This window comes from Phanerochaete carnosa (assembly GCF_000300595.1).
Source record: "Phanerochaete carnosa HHB-10118-sp unplaced genomic scaffold PHACAscaffold_2, whole genome shotgun sequence".
NCBI classification, from domain to species: Eukaryota; Fungi; Basidiomycota; class Agaricomycetes; order Polyporales; family Phanerochaetaceae; genus Phanerochaete; species Phanerochaete carnosa.
In genome coordinates this window covers 2,993,148-3,010,967 of record NW_006767629.1, presented here as the reverse complement: position 1 = coordinate 3,010,967, position 17,820 = coordinate 2,993,148, and the positions used below count along the sequence as shown (strand labels likewise).

At 53.5% G+C, this 17,820-nt stretch overlaps 10 protein-coding genes across 10 annotated transcripts; 6 read left to right on the top strand and 4 right to left on the bottom strand.

The window, feature by feature from the left end:
- Positions 1-289: 289 nt before the first annotated feature.
- On the bottom strand, positions 290-942 carry PHACADRAFT_192070 (uncharacterized protein; the record flags this gene model as incomplete). The annotated part of the gene is made up of 4 exons (XM_007392192.1): positions 290-376; positions 430-628; positions 683-690; positions 745-942. The coding sequence occupies 4 exons, from the start codon at positions 940-942 to the stop codon at positions 290-292; spliced, it is 492 nt and encodes a 163-aa protein (XP_007392254.1).
- Positions 943-1,190: 248 nt separating this feature from the next.
- PHACADRAFT_158144 (uncharacterized protein) lies at positions 1,191-3,101 on the top strand (the record flags this gene model as incomplete). The annotated part of the gene is made up of 9 exons (XM_007392191.1): positions 1,191-1,233; positions 1,287-1,724; positions 1,775-1,886; positions 1,933-2,078; positions 2,129-2,199; positions 2,249-2,339; positions 2,398-2,522; positions 2,579-2,803; positions 2,871-3,101. 9 exons carry the CDS (start codon positions 1,191-1,193, stop codon positions 3,099-3,101), a joined length of 1,482 nt encoding a protein of 493 aa, XP_007392253.1.
- A 193-nt stretch (positions 3,102-3,294) lies between these two features.
- PHACADRAFT_250355 (uncharacterized protein) lies at positions 3,295-3,870 on the top strand. The gene has a single exon (XM_007392190.1). It carries the CDS (start codon positions 3,299-3,301, stop codon positions 3,842-3,844), a length of 546 nt encoding a protein of 181 aa, XP_007392252.1. The 5' UTR covers positions 3,295-3,298; the 3' UTR covers positions 3,845-3,870.
- Positions 3,871-4,441: 571 nt separating this feature from the next.
- On the top strand, positions 4,442-5,408 carry PHACADRAFT_250353 (uncharacterized protein). Its single transcript, XM_007392189.1, has 2 exons — positions 4,442-4,861; positions 4,920-5,408. The coding sequence occupies exons 1-2, from the start codon at positions 4,495-4,497 to the stop codon at positions 5,291-5,293; spliced, it is 741 nt and encodes a 246-aa protein (XP_007392251.1). The 5' UTR covers positions 4,442-4,494; the 3' UTR covers positions 5,294-5,408.
- A 299-nt stretch (positions 5,409-5,707) lies between these two features.
- Positions 5,708-6,644, top strand: PHACADRAFT_250351 (uncharacterized protein). Its single transcript, XM_007392188.1, has 4 exons — positions 5,708-5,950; positions 6,159-6,194; positions 6,286-6,556; positions 6,614-6,644. Exons 1-3 carry the CDS (start codon positions 5,749-5,751, stop codon positions 6,480-6,482), a joined length of 435 nt encoding a protein of 144 aa, XP_007392250.1. The 5' UTR covers positions 5,708-5,748; the 3' UTR covers positions 6,483-6,556; positions 6,614-6,644.
- Positions 6,645-6,899: 255 nt separating this feature from the next.
- On the bottom strand, positions 6,900-7,247 carry PHACADRAFT_205914 (uncharacterized protein; the record flags this gene model as incomplete). Its single annotated transcript, XM_007392187.1, has 2 exons — positions 6,900-6,984; positions 7,036-7,247. 2 exons carry the CDS (start codon positions 7,245-7,247, stop codon positions 6,900-6,902), a joined length of 297 nt encoding a protein of 98 aa, XP_007392249.1.
- A 186-nt stretch (positions 7,248-7,433) lies between these two features.
- On the bottom strand, positions 7,434-9,115 carry PHACADRAFT_137777 (uncharacterized protein; the record flags this gene model as incomplete). Its single annotated transcript, XM_007392186.1, has 7 exons — positions 8,367-9,115; positions 8,220-8,268; positions 8,055-8,133; positions 7,956-8,008; positions 7,711-7,907; positions 7,530-7,672; positions 7,434-7,472 (listed from the first exon to the last, which is right to left on the bottom strand). The coding sequence occupies exons 1-7, from the start codon at positions 8,476-8,478 to the stop codon at positions 7,434-7,436; spliced, it is 672 nt and encodes a 223-aa protein (XP_007392248.1). The 5' UTR covers positions 8,479-9,115.
- A 1,256-nt stretch (positions 9,116-10,371) lies between these two features.
- Positions 10,372-14,712, top strand: PHACADRAFT_205913 (uncharacterized protein). Its single transcript, XM_007392185.1, has 19 exons — positions 10,372-10,462; positions 10,774-10,843; positions 10,905-10,929; positions 10,980-11,345; positions 11,403-11,433; positions 11,492-11,602; positions 11,664-11,898; positions 11,951-12,080; positions 12,131-12,377; positions 12,434-12,851; positions 12,903-12,936; positions 12,992-13,062; positions 13,198-13,304; positions 13,363-13,400; positions 13,453-13,467; positions 13,524-13,759; positions 13,823-13,904; positions 13,957-14,113; positions 14,184-14,712. Exons 1-19 carry the CDS (start codon positions 10,399-10,401, stop codon positions 14,615-14,617), a joined length of 2,871 nt encoding a protein of 956 aa, XP_007392247.1. The 5' UTR covers positions 10,372-10,398; the 3' UTR covers positions 14,618-14,712.
- A 71-nt stretch (positions 14,713-14,783) lies between these two features.
- Positions 14,784-16,932, bottom strand: PHACADRAFT_250345 (uncharacterized protein). The gene is made up of 4 exons (XM_007392184.1): positions 16,890-16,932; positions 15,893-16,841; positions 15,749-15,835; positions 14,784-15,693 (listed from the first exon to the last, which is right to left on the bottom strand). The coding sequence occupies exons 2-4, from the start codon at positions 16,317-16,319 to the stop codon at positions 15,008-15,010; spliced, it is 1,200 nt and encodes a 399-aa protein (XP_007392246.1). The 5' UTR covers positions 16,320-16,841; positions 16,890-16,932; the 3' UTR covers positions 14,784-15,007.
- Positions 16,933-17,052: 120 nt separating this feature from the next.
- On the top strand, positions 17,053-17,622 carry PHACADRAFT_250344 (uncharacterized protein). Its single transcript, XM_007392183.1, has 2 exons — positions 17,053-17,278; positions 17,342-17,622. The coding sequence occupies exons 1-2, from the start codon at positions 17,087-17,089 to the stop codon at positions 17,522-17,524; spliced, it is 375 nt and encodes a 124-aa protein (XP_007392245.1). The 5' UTR covers positions 17,053-17,086; the 3' UTR covers positions 17,525-17,622.
- The last annotated feature ends 198 nt before the right edge of the window (positions 17,623-17,820 follow it).

Sequence of the window (17,820 nt, the reverse complement as noted above, 5' to 3'; positions counted from 1 at the left end):
GTCTGCCGGCAGATTAGCGTGCGTTAGGCGCGAACTTCCCTGCGTTCCAGGAAGCGAACTGTCGATGGATTCTGTGAGAACAAAGAACGCCCGTGGCCCATGGATGAGCTTGCATGGCGACATAACTTAAACGGTAGGCTAGTCGACATGTAGATATAAACGGAGTATCCGGGAGAAGATCTAGCCGGCCAGGCGTCACAGCTCGAGGAAGACTGGTGAGGTTCGTGCAAGAAGAACGTACGATAAAGCGCCTTAATCATATGATACACAAAGATTTAACGACAGCGGTTCATGCTTGCGTTTCCTGCGTTTCCTGCTTCTTGTCTGAATGCCCCAGGGACTTGCCTGGCTGTATATGGTCTCGTATGCGTTGTTTCTGGTACAGGATCAGCAATAATTCTAAGATACGCGTACGCAATATATACGCACCAAAATTCTCAGCTCTGGAAAACCGCCCTCCACCTTCCGGTCCCAGATTAAGATTGGTGGCCTTTCTGAGATCGTCAGCCACACCCGGAAGCGACCACCCGTCTCCTCTGAGTTCAAAGGGAGCATGGTGATGCCCCTAATGGTCGGTGTAGGAAAAGTAAGCATAAGCTCTGTCGACACCCATGTTGCACGATGTTGCCTACAGGACACAGTGAGCTAAGGTTAACGGAACCCGGCAAGGCGTAAGATATACCATCGGCACTGTTAAAGAGATGAGATTTCCTGGATTCCTGCGTCTCAAGGAGTAGTACTTACCCTATCGCAAAACTCTATCGTGATGCTGGGAGTTGTTAGAGGTGCTGGAGGAATGAAAGTCGCAGGATTCAGGGGGTCTACCACCACATCGCTCGTGGCATTCTGCGGAGCCTGTTCAGCTTTTGCTTCGGCAGGCTGTTGGTGCGGTGCATCGACGTTGTCTTGGCGACATTCAACGCACTCTTGACTGCTCGACATGACGACCTTGAACGCAGGCAGGCAGAGAGTACGAAACGACGTCCGAGGTGATGCCCCGGTGTGCTTACGATTGCTCTTTGACACGGTCACGCCACGCAACAAACATGCGACGCGTCATTGGGGTTAGGGTCAGCATCCCCGCGCGGCTCAGATATTAACGTGTTTGTCCTTGTCCTTCCTCAACATCGCCCCAGCAATTAACAGCGCGCTTGCCGTTGAGATCTATGGATAACGCACACGATGTCAGCATGACCAGCGTGGAATCTCAGCAGGCTCACTGGCCCGTGCACGGTGAGCTATCTTATTCCGACACGAGAAAACTCCTCGCTGACTTCATCCTGTAGTCGAAGTTCGCGTGAAACAGACTGCAACAGCGCGATTCGACACAATACGCAACTACGTGCACCAGTACATAACATCATCATTCTCGCACATATACCTACCCTCAGTGCTGCAAGGCTGGGAAGACGTTCCTCTGCTGTCTTCTTCTGTCGACCGCATACGCGCATCGGAGTCGCCATGTCCATCTCCGTCTCTGCCAATAGAGCAGATCTCGCTGCAGATACATGTTTATCAACCTACAGACTCAGGCGCCTTTGACGAGCTTGCAACCGGAGGCAGTCGAGCGGATGGCGAGGAGGTGATGGCAGCCAGTGTGTGCGAGCTCCCTAGCCTGAACTGGGAAGGCTTGTGGGAGAGCTTAATATACTCTGACGGTATCAAGGCTAAACTCCTAGACTACATATACGCTACTGTAGTCTTCAGCGATGCTGATGTAGATTGTGAGTTCCCAGTTATTGAACGGGCCGGCGTTTTCACCAGCAATCTTCAGTCAACGTTGTTTCCTGGAACCGAGTCGTTCTGCTACATGGACCACCAGGGACGGGTAAAACGTCTCTATGCCGCGCTCTGGCGCAAAAGCTCTCCATTCGTCTCTCCGATCGGTATGTTGCTGCACAATCTTGACACATCCGGGACTTACTTGATCAGGTATCCACATTCACGGCTACTCGAAATCAACTCCCATTCTCTGTTTTCTCGATGGTTCTCCGAATCTGGAAAGCTTGTACAACGGCTGTTCAGCACTGTTACGGATATGGTGGAAGATGAGGATACATTTGTAGTCGTGCTCATAGGTATAAGCGCTCATGTTTTCCTTGAACATGCTAACCGCATATGACTGCAGATGAGGTTGAGTCACTGACATCTGCACGAGCTGGTGCTATGGCGGGCACTGAACCATCTGACGCGCTCCGGGTATGTTCTCTCTCGTACTATTGTCAGGTGTATTCCCGACCTGTTACAGGTAGTCAACGCTCTTCTAACCCAGCTAGATAAGCTGAAGCATCGCAAGAATGTCCTAGTCATGTCCACGAGTAACCTAGCTAAAGCTATAGGTACGGTTCTTTCTTCCACAAGCCTTCGTCACTCTCCGCTGATTGCGCGCATATACAGACTCAGCGTTCGTTGATCGCGCGGATATTATCCAATACGTTGACCTGCCTCCACGGGACGCCATCTACGAGATCCTACGAGGCTGTCTCTCCGAGCTCGTGGCGAAAGGCATCGTTAGCAACATTGTCAGCCCGTTATCATCCGCACTTCACTCCTTTTGCTGACCCTCCTTCCGTGCCAGGATGTTCCAAGCTTGACACGGGCTGTACTCTACGAACGAACCTCTTCATTTCCGCCAACAGTCAGGACTCCAGCTACCACTACCGCCAATGGCCTGCCTCTGTTGGCACCTCCCGGATGCGAGCCGGTTTCAGATACACCCGCTCCCGCGCCAAGTAGCAGCGAGCAGCGAGAGCAGTCGAAATATGTCGCCTTAAGATTGCTTAACCTGGCGGAGAAATGCAAGGTAGGAGATTGCTATGATATGAGCATCCCATGGTGCAAGAATTGTTTATCAACCTGCGTGTTTCCAGAATCAGGGTATGTCTGGCCGATCGTTGCGCCGTCTACCTGTGCTTGCGCATGCGAAGTTCATCGGCACCATGGCCATGCTCCCTCCGAAATCTCTCAGTCCACACATGAATGATATCTCAGGAAGAGCGCGGCAGAGGGGGGAAGGTATGGATGTTCTAGTGTGGTTAGACGCGATGGACAGGGTGGTAGAAGGGCAAGGAATTGAGCGGGAGCGCTTGGATCGTCAGTGAGACAGGATTCGCCACCGTACGATACGTTGTCAGCTGTCCTTTTCCTACTGTAGCATTTCTATCCTGCTGTGCATCTTACCACCCGTTTGAGCGAGGAAGTGAAGCGGTTGGATATCTTGCGGATCTCGGGTTTAGCAAATAATAATAATTCACCAAACCTGCCACGTGGGCGTCTAACCCACTTCACTAGGCCCGCAATGTTGTCCAGCACCCTGCGCTCCGCTGCTCGGCGGGTGGGGTCTGCTCGCCGCCATGTCTCGACAAAAGTGATCCCGAAGGCACCAAAACCCAGCTCTACGGACATCCCATCGCACACGACGCTCCCGCCAGCCAAGATGCGCGCTCTCATCTCGCTGTACCATCAGGCGGAGAACTTCATCACGCCCGAAAACCTCTCGGCGCAGATCGACGAGGTATTCGTGTACAGGCCGCAGCGCAGTGCCATGTCGGCCGAGCGCGAGACGCTGCTGAAGGACCTGCGGTCGGAGCTCCTGGAGCGGCGGACGCTCCCGAAGATGGGCGAGGGCAAGAGCGTGTATTCCTCCGTGAGGCAGCAGCAACAGCAGAGCGAGAGGGAGAGCTGGAGCCGCGCGAAGAGCACGCGCGAAACAAGGGTCATGCACGCGCTGTATGGTACGGAGGATGCCGGCAAACCAGGGTTGGAGATCTTGGAAGAAGAGGAGGAGCGGATACAGGCTCACATCAGGAGAGACAGGGAGCAGCGACAGCAGCAGCCGCGATAGGTACGTTCCTATTCTGGTTCTATACTTGGCACAATCCTAAACGTGTTTTACTCCCAGGTAGTTGTGGCGTTAGTTGGTGAGACGCGTCCGCGTCGCTGTCTCCTCGAATGGCCGTCTATTGCCTAGGACACCCCTCAACATGTAGAAGACTCTGGCACTGCTTCCCGTGGACCTTACCACCGGCGGGCTCGAAACTTCTGTCGGCTTTGGCAGAACGTCGACGTCCGCTTCGTAATGCTGTCAGATTTCCATAGACCTTTTCGCTCTCATCTATCGTCAAATTCGTTATTTGCCTTCAATTCGAACGTGTGTGCTGGTGCATGAATAAACGCGCTTCGGACGTCGTGGTCCTGTAAGTGCGGTGCTCATAAGAGGCTGAGCTGCCGACCCCGTGAGTTTTCCTTGTCTAGACCTTCTGAATATCAACACGCAGCAGAATATGGTCTTCTGTTGCCTGCCGTGCTTACTCGCTCGTGATCGCTGTGACCGCTATCACGTCGCCTATCGATTGTAAAGCGATCTCTGTGACTCTCGCGGTATAAAGAGGCGGACGCGTAAGCCCGCGTCTCGCACATTGACCACCACCGTCGCAGAGCGGTCAATATTAGCCCGAGTGGCAACATCTCTCTCGTTCAACGCTATACAACACTATGTCGGAAGAGGGAAAGAGGGTTCACCGCAAATCATTCTATCCGCTTGAGTCACACCCGGAGGTGTTCACCGAAGTGACCCACGGGCTGGGTGTGTCCTCGTCGCTCGTCTGGGCGGACGTGCTGTCCATCGACGAGCCCGAGATCCTCGCGATGACACCACGGCCCGCGTTCGCGCTCGTGCTGGTGTTCCCCACCACGCCCACGTACCAGAGCCAGAAGAAGGAAGACGAGGCGGGAAGAGAGGCGTACACTGGCAAGGGCGAGGATGAGCCAATCGTCTGGTGGAAGCAGACGATCTACAATGCTTGTGGGCTTTATGGCATCCTGCACTCTATCTGCAACGGGCCTGCGAGACAGCATATCCGTGAGTGCTGGTCCTCAGATCTGGTTTCATACAATGCACTGATCACGATGCACTGCAGAATCGAGCTCTGTCATGGCAGGCCTTCTCGAGAAGGCCATTCCTCTGGGGCCGACTGATCGCGCTCTCGTCCTCGAAGGCTCGCCGGAGCTCGAGAAGATCCACACTACTGCGGCGATGAAAGGCGACACCGCGCCGCCGGAGCACGCGGACGACGAAGTGGAGCACCACTACATCGCCTTCGTGACGTCGAGCAAGACCGGGAACCTGTACCTTCTCGACGGCGATCGCAAGGGTCCGATTGACCTTGGCGTGAAGCTGCAGGAGGGAGGAGACATGCTGAGCGGGCCTGCACTGGAGGCCGTGCGCACGTACCTCCACAGAGAGGATAACGTGGGTTTCAGTCTGTTGGCGTTGGTGCAGGAGGGGAAGTAGACTCGCTACTCGGACTGATTGTACAAGGAGACTGTATGCCGTCGACATGTTGATTGTAAAGTACTGGAAAGTTCAAGACAGAGCTGCTCGGTGAATAAAGCCAAAGATCTTTCACAGGGGACCCGTCCACGACGGTATGCATGGAGCTGCGCGTCGCAATCTGGATATCTGGAGTTCTAGTGAATTCCCGAGGCAGTGCGCGGGCACAGCTAGCGATCTAGCTCAGGTGGTGTCATCGCTGTGGATATACGGAGTGACTGCGTGCGCAGGTGTTCCTGCCCGAGTCAAGGTCAGTCAACCGATACACCTGCCTTATACAGTAAGCTGTGCTACCGCATCAGCTCGGCTCCGCATCACTCAGTTTTTAGGATTTCCGCTCGCCTTCGCACGCACATCCAGCCCCCCGCATCCCCACCACATCGCACGCACCAGCTCACAACCACAACACAGATAACATGGCAAAATCGATACGCTCAAAAGTAAAGCGCAGCTTCCGCGCCAAGAAGCGCGAGCAGGGTGTCTATGCTGCAACCGAGGCGGCGCGGCTTGCCCGTCTGCACCAAAAGCTGCACGGGATAGCGAGCACGGACACCGATGGCGACGTCCCCCTGGAAGATGCGGAGGGGGAAGAGATACACGACGAGGCTGCGCGCCGAGGTTCGTATTGGAATTTCTGGCTCGGCATGCTCGACCACGAGGACATCACGCCCGAGGCTCTTGCATGCATATTCAGGGCGCAAGAGGAAAGTTGAGGGGAGGAGGAAAAAGGGGCTGCAGTAGGAGAAGAATAGAGTCCCCGAGCTCAGGACTTCCCATATCGTCCATCTTGCGAGCAACCTGCTCATCCGTCACTTCTCTGCTGCAGATGAATCCCAGGCAGAGACCGCTATGCAGCCGCAAGGTTTGCTCCAAATTTACCCTCTTTCTTACACCCATCTCACGGCTGAATCCTTCTATTTCATATTATGCCCGCACTGTGTCTGCAAGCGAAGGCATGGAAGTCGACGGCGCCGCATCACCTGAGAGCACAGACTCAAAACGCATATCGACACACGGCCCTCGAAGCTCGCGCAGAGAAGAGTGGCGTAAATCCAAGGGTCTCACTGTGCGTGCCAAGTCAAGCAAGACGAACCGTCAGGGCCTGCCCGTCGCGAAACGGCGGTCGGGTCGCTCGCACCGCAGGAGATGATTAGCTAGCTAGAAGGGTTTTTTATTATCGTGTCTCTTTATTTCATCTCGTTTAGGGTCTTTCACGACTGTAATGTACGTTTCATGCCTTCACTATCTACAATTTCTCCAAGGCTCACATCCATGTGAAAGGAGCGAAAAGCGTCCTCTGATCTCGGATGCGAGTTTGTCCATAAAAAAACTAGACCAGTCCTGTTCGTCAGCATCGCCTTGGCGCAGATTGCGCGCAAGAAAGCATGGTCGGTAATTATGAAGGCATAGGGTACGTCCACCTGTCCACCATCCGCCTCGGCTGCCGGCTTGCGCCGGCGCACCAAGGCTGTGCATGAAGTCAATTGGTTCTGCTATGTGCTCCGTGGCAGCACCCTGTTGCAGTAGCTCCGCGTCGGCGTTGCCGTTCGCATATGGCGCGGTGTCCTTACTTTTCGGAACCGAGCACGGACTCGAGGCCAATGCTCAGTCTACTCGACGAGCGCATCGCTTTCGCTTTCTGTGGCACGGCGCTGGGCACGCAGTCAGCGGAAGGTGATCTTGTGCGCAGGGGAAGGACGCACGGGAAGTCCCCAACAGTGATTGTGGTCGTCGTGACGTGCACCTCGGGCGTCGGGCGGGTGTCCACAGCTTGGCTGGGCCTCCCGCCAGCGTAGTGTATGTGTTTGTCTCCGGTAAGCATCGTCGTAGTATGGATGTACAAGTCACCCGAGGCTTTGTAGTTATGGAGGCGCATGACGAGGCGGCATGCAGCGATGGTGCTGTGCATGATCATGTTGGTAAGTTACAGTCGGGGACGGAAGGAAGTGGTCGTACGAGATTGTCGCAGCTGGGACGGTTGCAATGCTGCATGTTCAAGGTCAGACGCGATCACTCCGGGGTGCGCATATAGTGCTCAATGCTTACACGTTCATTACAGCTGGAGATACCGTTGATATCAGTTATATCTCCCATGCAAGGTCTACAGGCACGCACCGTCCAGGTTCAAAATGTTTAGGATCTACAGTGAGTCCTATGTCAGCCGTTAGCCTCCCGAAGGACCTGATGGTGTACATACAGCAGGTGCAGCATTGCAGACGAACGTCACAGAGAAATTCACGAGGCCGTCCTGGAAGAGCAGCTTCCACAGATGCGAGTGCAGCCTCTTGCGAGCGAGAGCCATCACTGTCAGCAGCAGTACTGCAAAGTTGACACCCATAGCTGGCGAATAACCGGCATCAGCATGGTGGAGAGACAACTAGCGAGATGGAACGTGCTCATGAAGTAGCTGACGTTGAGGAAAATATGATTTGTCGAGATGATGACACAGCCTTTAGCGTCGGACGAATAGGTTGATTTGAGGACGAACATGCCCCGCCACAGGATCGCCCAGTGTGCACATCCAAGCGTAGCGAGCAACAAAATGACGAGACGGTTCTTGTTCCAGAGGGCAACGCTGGAAAACTGTGAGCGCGAGCTATGTAGAGAAAGGAATAGTGCTGACGTGCGGATCATAAGCGATGTGGAGGCGCAGAGGATTGCCATATTGCCAGCCCACTGCGGGGAAGTCAGAAACGTGCGACGGCGAAGAGAAGGGACGTACGAAATTGAAGGTGTATAGTGCGTTACAGTTGAACTGAGTAAGTGTAAGAGCTGGTACAGTAACGATAATATGCTGAAGTCTACACACAGGCGTTGTCACTTGATCGGTTAGGATCCTGCGGGATCATAAGTGATGCAGACAGCTGAGACAACAGGCGAGGCTCACATCCCGATCAAGGCGAATAGCATGCAATATCTGCACAGGAAGAAGAATACTTATCATCGTAAGTCGCAGCTTGTATCTCATGCTGTTGCTGTCAACTCACCCTGACCCACGATTAGTAGCGTAGTGGCGCAGAGAGCAGGGCGCCACTCACTAAGGGCCAAGAAAACTTGCGAGCGCGAGATATCAAGGACCACTCAAAGTCGGACGTCCGAAAGATCTCCCAGACGTAGATACCGAAAAGACAGAAAAGCAAGTTCATGAAGATGTCTATGCCGCTAATATTGGTACATGTGCTTGGGAATTATGGAGAAAATAAGGGAACGCACCAGCTTCCTTCGCAACTTCCGCTGCCGCCGACGCCCATTGCACCACATCGCTTTTCTTTGAAAGAAGCAAATGGTCGGCGACTGGCGGGACTCGCATCACAGGCAAACAGGAGATCAGAGAGGCGAAGAGGCGAACATCTCGCCAGGCAGGCTATATACCCGCGGAGATCTCGTATGTCGGAGGGCGGAAACACCGATTGCAGCGTCCACAAAGATCTCGATTGGCTCTTCCCGTACACTCGGAACATGTGCCGCCCCTCTTCGCCTCTAAGTTATGGTTATGTTGCTTTCTCCGCCTCTCACGGCCTCCTCCATACCCGAAACATTCGCGTCCGCCTCGGCCGCGGCTCGATCGTAGAAACCCGGCTCGATATTTTCGCACAGCAAGTACACTTCCACAGGGTCGACTTTATGCGTTGCTGCTTCGATGTCGTTTGTGGCGTACGGCTGCATACCCGATGAAGCAAAAGCTATCCGTGAACGAATAACCTATGATCGGAGTTGTCCCCGTTCAGCAGCTCGCCGTACGAGCTAGCTGTCAATCTGACGTTGTGATAGCCGTAGGACTGCAAAATGCTTACTGTGGATAGTGCCACGACATACGCTTCGGCGGCGTAGGCCACGAGCAGCATGCGAAGTCTACAGGCTCGGGAGAAGACTCATTGAATGCTCGAAGTTGGGCTGTAATACCGTTGAACAGCCCGAATAGCATGACAATGCAGAAAGCTTGTTTGCTTCACGATTCGTTTTCATGCAGTTCGTCCTATATTGTGGCTGAAGGCACCCACCGAGTTGTAGGTTAGCCTTAAGCTCTGTTGGGGTTTATGAAGGAGTTGACCGGTTGGTTGTTTGCCTGCGTGGACGATGTTGCCATAGTATAGTGGTTACCGCCTCTGCTGAGTTCTGTTTTTCCTCTTTGGGATTAAATTCTCAAAACCCGAGTTCGAGCCCTGGTTGCGCCTGAGTCTCCGAAATTGTTTAAATGGGCCTTTCTTCCGATTCCTATTTCTGTTACAGTCGTGCTCATGGTAATCCTAACAGCGTCATGACTCGCAAACACCGCATGCTACTCTTGCTTTTGAAAAAACTCGTGTGAACGTTGTTCTAACGCTCACTGCTCGCCCTGGTTCGTGCTACCAGTACTAGTGACTCAGTGAGGTGTCACCTCTTCGAAGCCGCTCACTACGAGAACTCAAAACGTCTCGTGGACTCTTCTCAAGCTTCTTCGCAATATAAAATCGAATATGGTGTGCGTTTTGGCTTCGTCCCAAAACTACACATCTACTTACGACAAGGTATTATTTGGCACTAGCCTTTGGGTGGAGCAACATGCATTTACATGCTAAGTTCTCCCGTCAGTGGTTAGCAGTTGATTTCGTGTCTCGCTATTAATCTAGAGAGTCTTGTCACTGTGAACGTGAGGCAGAGTCGTGTTCGTATGCCTGCTATTCAAATACCTCCCACCAGGTACCGCTCCTTTCTAGGGTCCTAGACTTCCATTTTTGCATTGACATCATTCATCAACATGAGTGCGCTGCGCTACGCAAGACAGATACCGGTATCACGATCGTTAATTGCCAGGCTCCAGGGTGCTGTTGACTGTACCGCCGCTTTGTTCAACCGCTTCCCCAAGAAGCCTCTCCTCCTTGCCTATTGCTGTTCTACGCGGACAACGAGGGCGAGGTGTGCTGGTCGCACCTGAGCACTGCATGTCCGACTGTAAGGTCAGGAGCAGGCATGTGGTTGCCCACGACTGGCCTTATAGGACGTGACTGGAGGATCAAGCTGAATGGTTCATGTTCCTATCGTATCACTCTCGTGAACCCTCCGAGCAAGCGCAGTTTGCCTCAACGATGAGCGTCGCCGGTCAGTCAGCACCCTCTGGTGAGAAGGGCATACCGCATCCACAGTCGCGAGGTGAGTACTCCGCTTTTCATTGCATACTTTTACTTCGCACTAAAATTCAGGTGAAGACATGACAGGCAAAGACCCACAACTTCCCGAGTCTCAAGCGCAGATACAAGATCTGAAGCGGTAATGCTCCAGCGGTAGCTTGATCGATTAGAACTAATGAGACGGCTGTTTGAAGCCAAGTGACGATGCTTCAAGAGCAGCTTCACTTGACACTAGCCGGGAGGCCCACCCTTACCCTTAAAACGGCCCAGAAACAAAGGTCCCTGGCACCTAGTGAGTATAAGCCTTATCTGAGATCTGATGCCGTGCCTTAGACCATGGATTAGAAGACCAAGTATGGGTCAGTGGAGGGGATGAATACAAAGCATTCGAAGCTTTCGAGAAGTGAGCATGATTTTGACGTGTGACTGGAAGTCGGACGGAGCTGATGTACAAACGACGACAGACAACTGAAGACTCTTGATGAACAGGTAAGAAAGTCACCGCAAAACTCCAGATCACTTGCTGATGTGGCGACCAGCTACGTGATCTCTCAAACAAAGCGCGAAAACTCGGGAGCTCTGTAGGTATTCTATCTGCCTCCAGCCGCTTGCGTGAGCGACTCGGCCGAGTGCTTTATCTCTTCCGCAAGAACGCCGCTGGTCTGTTCCCGCAGAAGATACCACAGCTCGAGAAGTTCCAGCCGTCGATGTTCCGACGTCTAGTCTCAAAGCGTCACGGGATGTTTGACCACTTGGTCTCTCAGAGCACTGAGCTCGAGCCCAAACATATTGCACTGGAGCTGCAACTGTTTGCCAGAGACGTCCACACTCTGCTGGAGTGCTTCAATCAATTCCCGGAGTTCATTGACGAAATACCTGACCAGGCGTTTGGCGACGAGCTATCAGTGAGCCCGTCATCATGCATTAGTGTTGCTAGCGGTCTCATACACTTACCCCCTTAGCACTGGGCCGCATCACTTGAAGACTTCGGAGGTTCGCTTTCGATTCCTTCACTGGACTCTTCGTTATCTGAATGTTATTGGACGGACAGATGACTTCGAGAGCCATGCCGTTCAACGGTATCTCTTCTACTCCATGATAGACATCGGAGACCGCCTTCAGCTGCTTGCCGATAAATTTATACCCGTCTTCCTGAAGACAGGTTCGCTCAGAATATCTATCTCATCCACGGTATACTGGCAGCTCAATGAAATAAATTGCAGGGATCCCTACCGTCAAGGCCTCCCAGGAGCATTCCGCCGTCAACTTGGTGAACCTATCGACAATTGCCACTCTCTTCGCCGGCGTAGCTGCCACAATGATCCAGCTGACATACAGTGTCACGCCGAGGAACAGCTTGCTTGATTGCGTCAATGTCCTTTGGTTCATCTCTCTTATTTTCAGCATCAGCGCCGCAGTGAACAGCTTGTTGGGTCTCACTTGGTCAGAGGCTATATAGTAAGCGCCAGAGGAGTCTTTCAGCTTGTGCAATCGCTTAACGGTTTTTCAGCCGTTCGCCAGATCACCGAGTCCCGTGGTGGATTCGCATCTGGATCAAGCACTCCCCAATTGTATATCTGGTCCTCTCGGTAATCTGCTTCTTCCTCGGCTTCGTTCTCTTTTCTTTCTCTTCAGATCAGGTGTGTCTGCTAGCACTTTGAAGGTTGATGCTGGGCTAACGGAAGGACAGGCAAACATCACTCGCGTCTTGTCGACAGTCTTTTCTTCTGTTTCATGCTGTGGCCTGTTGTTGATGTCTGCTTGGTTTGCCTGCGAGCGGTGGATATACCATCGTTACGAGGGATACATGTGGCTTTCGGATGCTCTGGGGTACACGATGGAACCGGTCAAGCATTTCTTCCTGTCAGCGGCGCGATCGCTGCACCCTCAAAATGTCTTCGAGCAAGGTCGCCAGCTGATTGGCGGAGGGCAGGATAGTAAGTCACTAAGCTCCCCTTGTCAGCAGGCTTCCAAGTGCTGAACCATGTTCCAGCCGCGGATGGAGATCCAGAGAAGCCCGCTGTGCAAGAAAATCGTATTGGACGTCGTGCACCCCAACGCGGCCTTCGTGACACCCCTAACGCCCCGCAGAAAGTCTCCTTCTGGCTGGCATTTGACAAGAGCTCGATGACCGAGAGGGAGAAAGCAAGTCACCGGTGGCAAGAGGCTATCCGACGCACGATTGAGGCTCGCCGCGAGCGACTGGCACGACAGCTCGACGTCAAGGGTCTGTTCCGCGAAGCCGGTGACCCTTTGAGGAGCGGCATGTCCCCTCAGCTTAGGGCTGCTAGTGTCATTGCCCACCTTTCGAGGATGACGATTACCCAGAAGCTCGAGACCGACCACGCGCATGATGCCTTGGTGCGCTTTTTGCAGTTTTCTCGCGACGGGAGATACCTAGCGACGTCGAGGTCAGCCGGACCAGTCAATCCCAGCCCGCTAAGACTGATGAAACCCCGCAGCTGGGACAAGAAGTCGTTCATCCTGGACGTAACAGTGTGTTCTACGTGTTAACGTGACGCTATTCTCCCGCTTAACACAGATCTTACAGTTCGGCAAGTTATCCCACGAAAAAAGTCTCGAGCACTCCTCTGGATACGGCTTCGTTCACCAGATTGAATGGTGAGATACACTACTTGTGTCCAGCCTCTCGTGCTAATCACGGCATCAGGTCCGCGCAAGGAGACTACCTTCTTATGCGTCATAACAAAAGCATAACCGCTTGGAACAAGGCAAGCTAGTGGTTCACCGTTGCAGTACATTTGCTGTCAATGCTACACAGAACGGCGAACGCCTGTGGAGCCACCAGCGGTCTGATGAAGACCACCCGATCCGGTCCGTGGCATGGAAGGGACATGGCCAAGGTGTGCTGCCTCCCGTCTGATTTCGGCTTCTTGACCACTATATGGCGCTTCCTTCTAGAATCCTTGTCCGTAGAAGGACACAGGGTCGTCAACATTGTGAGTCTCTAGAAATCTTCGGTAGCTACTTGCTGAACCAAGCTTTCCGTAGGACGAAACGGGAAAGGTGGGTTCTACACGATAGCTATCCCTGCTTCTAATCTCACATAGCGCACTGTTTAGGAGACTCAACATCATCGCGTAGACAACTTAATTGTCCGGGATGTCACTGTCACGAGCGACTCAAGATATATGCTCTGTATTGGCAAGCATGATCACGAGCAACATGCACAAGATAAGCCGGCGAAAGCCAGTCGAAAGAAGCATGAGATAGTCTGTGAGCATCAATCTTCTGTTTCCTCGCGTCAGGTCCACAGCTGCGTCATAGTGTACGATCTAGTCAATTTCAAGGTCATAAAGTATGTTCAGCAATGCTTGCAGGTTTTCACTGCCCACTCATACTAATGCGAGTTATGTCATAGGAGGGCTCCGGTATTTTATGAGATGTGTGACATCGCCCTTGCAAGTGACGACTGTTTCGTCTTGGTCAGCTACGAGAACAGAGTCTGTCTCACTCTTACCGTCAAAACTGTGCATTCCAATGATCGTGTTGTAGGCGCCGCCGCAGCTATGGGAGTTCCGCAACGCGCAAGGCAAAGCGAACAACGTTGTGCTCAGGCACACTTATATGCCCAAGACAACTACTGCCTTTGCCGGTCTTCCGGCCATCTTTGGTGGCACAAACGATAACCTTATCCTGCGCGCCGGCACAGGTGCGCCCTACTCTCACACCTAGTATATCGCTCCAGCCACTCTCTGACACACCAGCTGCGACACACACAGCCAGCGACATCTACGTCTGGGACCGGGATACGACGTCGCAGCTGCACCGAATCCAGGCGCCTGTAGCGTTGAAGCATTTGACTGCCATAGCGTGGAACCGCGGAGCCAACGAGTGGATGTTCGCGACGGGCACGCACGAGGGCGAGGTTCACGTCTGGACCGTCGGCCCAGCCCCAGAGGAGGCTCCGCAGCGACATAAATCGGCGTCTGCATGGAGCAGCGGCTCCGGCTCCGTCTTCGCGGATGTACCATCGTCGCTGGACGGCGCCCGGCACGCCTCCTCTGGCGTTTATGGAGAATACACCCAGAGTCCTGTCGCGGAGGCGCGATACCCGCCGCTCGCGCGCCAGGGCACTGATTCGTCGAGCACGGCGTACACCGATGACGGAACTGTGCGCGACGAGGACACTTCTGGCGACGATGATGATGACTGAGACTTCGGAATGATCAGACGCGGGCCTGGGCACCTGTACTCACATCTGAGCAAATGTTCGTTACGCCACAGCCTTTCCTATGCATCATGTTTCGGACTGCATTCATACACCGGCCATGTCGCAGTAATTGAGACCTGCCTCGAAGCATTCCAGCTTATGATAATGTGTCAAGGAGTGATAGTGATCCGCTATTTCACATCTTTGATTATCGAGCCATGCGTCTCTGCTGCCGGCAAGAGTATTATGAGTAAACGACAGAACTAAATGAGTGTAAGTAACCTGTTCAACTTCATCTTACAACGTACGTAGCGACTTTATACAGGATTCGAGTGATAGAGAGCGAATAATGTCCAGATGTATGCGTGCTAGTAGTCCGTTGATGAATGCAAGTCACAGTCCGATGCTCGACTCCTCCCGTCCTGCGAAGATAAATCGGTCATCCACTCGGAACGCTGGGCGGTCCGTCATGATCTCCTGCATGTCGGCACCGTCGTCATCGTGTGCGAGGAACGCGACGGTTTCCTCGCTGTCTTGTACATCGTCGCCGAGCTCGCCGTCAACTGCACGGCGTGCGACGATAGAAAGGTAGACGAAGATGGCGACACAGAGCACGACACCAGCTACAGTAGAGTAGTGTCCGAGCATGCCCTCATCGCCGGCTGCAGGAGCCGATTCTCCGGGTTTCACGATGTGGTACTGCGCGAAAGACCGGATCGAGGAGCCTATACTCGTGTGGATGATGAGTTTGGGGAGCGAAAGCGCCGTGCAGAGTGCGTATGTCCGGAGTGTCAGGGATGGTGAGGCGGCGAGGAGGCAATTCATGACGTTGTAAGGGTACGGCGCAAGGCGGATAAGGAAGAGAAGCCTGGGGTTCTTCTCGATGGCCTTCACGACGCGCTTGATCGTGATCGTGCAAGAGAGCCAGCGAGATATGCTTGCACGGAAGAACGTGCGAGATACCATAAATACGACGAGTGCTCCGGTAAGCGACGCAGCATATGAGATCACTGCGCCTGTCCATGCACCGAAGGTATATCCAGATAAGATAATGAGGGTAGAATACAGAGGAAGAGGTGCTGTTGGGACACGATCAGAAGGAAGGCAGAATCGGTCATCGGGCCAAGAACTTACGGAAAGTTGTCAAGAAAATTAATATAAAGATAGAAGCATAGCCGATATACTCGTCAGACTTGAGCCAACGCGAAAGCTTGTCCAGGCCTAGAGGGTGTCTTAGCAACGTGCGCGACTAAAATATTCGAGCAAGCGTGCGCTCACCTCCGAACACTTCTGCCTTCCAGAAGCTGATGGCAACAAGGAAACCCAGAGTGGTTATTGCGTACAGAATTATTGGTGTCCACGGTTTGAGAAGGTTAGCTATTAGCAAGCCTCGCGGACGAGTGCACGCGGATGAAGCTCGGCTGTAGGTAGACGATGTCGCTGTCGAGCCTGTCGAGTAGGGATAAGGGTACGGTGGTCGTGTATGGTGCGGTGTAGCGGGATGTGATGAAGTCGGCGGTACTCTATGACTCTGAGAGTAGAGGTCTAGCTCTGCTTTTTCTTGAGGGTACTCATCTTGCCGCGGGAAGGAGTATGGCGGTAGTGGTTGGTTGTGGAGCGACGGTGGAAGAGATGTAGGCGGCACCGCGGGCGACGGTGACGAGGAAGACTGTCCAAGTCTTGTTGGGGTGATTGCTGCGTCCATTTGGATTCCAGCCCAAATGTGTGTCTCCGATATGATCAGTTCGAACGAATAAACAAGGCCGACCAGGGAAGAGACGAGCAACGAGAGGAAGGGAAACTCGGGGAGTGGAGGCCCGCGAAGCTGCCATCAAATACTTTTTAAGAAGGGGTTATTACCAGTGACGCTCTTCCCACGGTCACTTCACCCGGGCGTCTACCCATGTCTGGGCGGGGCGCATATCCCGGGCCCCTCCTCGGTTCTTCTCTAGATGTCCGCAAGTTGCTCAATCTTCACCACGCAGACACAGTTTTCCGGACCTTGCATCACACATCCCACCACCGCAGCACTGCGCACAGATTTTCACCCAGAGGAAACGAGCCTACTCACGCGAAAAGCCACTGCAAACAACGTTCTCGACTCCTGTGCGGAACCGGCCCTGTACGTATCGATATCACGCGCTATACCGCAAAGGAGGGGACCGCATGCCAGTGCCCTGCGACGATGGGGGTTCTCGTGACGTGCCGACAGGAAAATTATCGCACCCTGAACATGATTCTGTCCAAATTCCGAGAGCCACTGCGACGTGCTCACCAGCGATAGCCTGTCCATTCATGTGCTAGGCCGATGCATTCCCCACTAGCTCTGCACAGCGGAGAACACTAGAGTGAGATGAGAGCGTCCGTCTGAAGGGGGCCGGCACAGCCACAATTTGCCGCGCCCGTCGAACCGCACGTGCGAAACCCCGCTTTCTCCTGTCTCAGTCGACACTGCTAGCCTATCTTGCGGGCATGTCTCTCGCTCTCGTTCAACGTGCATCCTCTCGAAATGTAACACACTCGCACCGGCAAATGACAGCCTGTAGGCGGCCCTACAGTTCAGAAAATGCTGGAAGCAAGTCGCGGTCCGTCCATGCGCAGTGGTATGCTGAGATGCTTCCGGGCATGGTGCCTATCGCTCTTTTAGGCTCTGTGGTATACGTGGTACGTTCTCCATTGCTTCCAGGTGCACGTTCTCTGGTCCTATTACGTCCCGCATTCTTCTAGGGTTTCCGCTTCCTGCAAGCAAGCCTATCCCACGAGCGGTACTTGGACGAGACGCGTGCAAGGGTGCAAGAATTAGAGAAGGAGGTGGTGATGTTAAGAGAGCAACAGGTTCGCGGAGACGTGGAACCAAGTGTACCCCAATCTGCGGGCGGGGAGAAGAGCAAACGTCGGGGCTGGTTCTAGTGAAAGAGCGACATCTCACCGTTCGCCGTCTTGTCGGAGGTGTAAGCACTATCGCACCCGTCCATGTCATTGATTCCCTCCTCAGTATCTTATTTGCTCCCGAACATGGCTTGCTGTGAGAACAAGGCGACTCGATTACCGGAAGCACATTCGCAGACGTGGCACGGTTGTTGCGGTCAGATGGCTGGATGCAACAACACAACTACTCCGTTGTATGGCCGAGACGCATTTGGTGCCAACTACGTGTTGTCTGATAGTAGTGACGTGTACGTTGCCTAGCACCGACGCCCCCGATG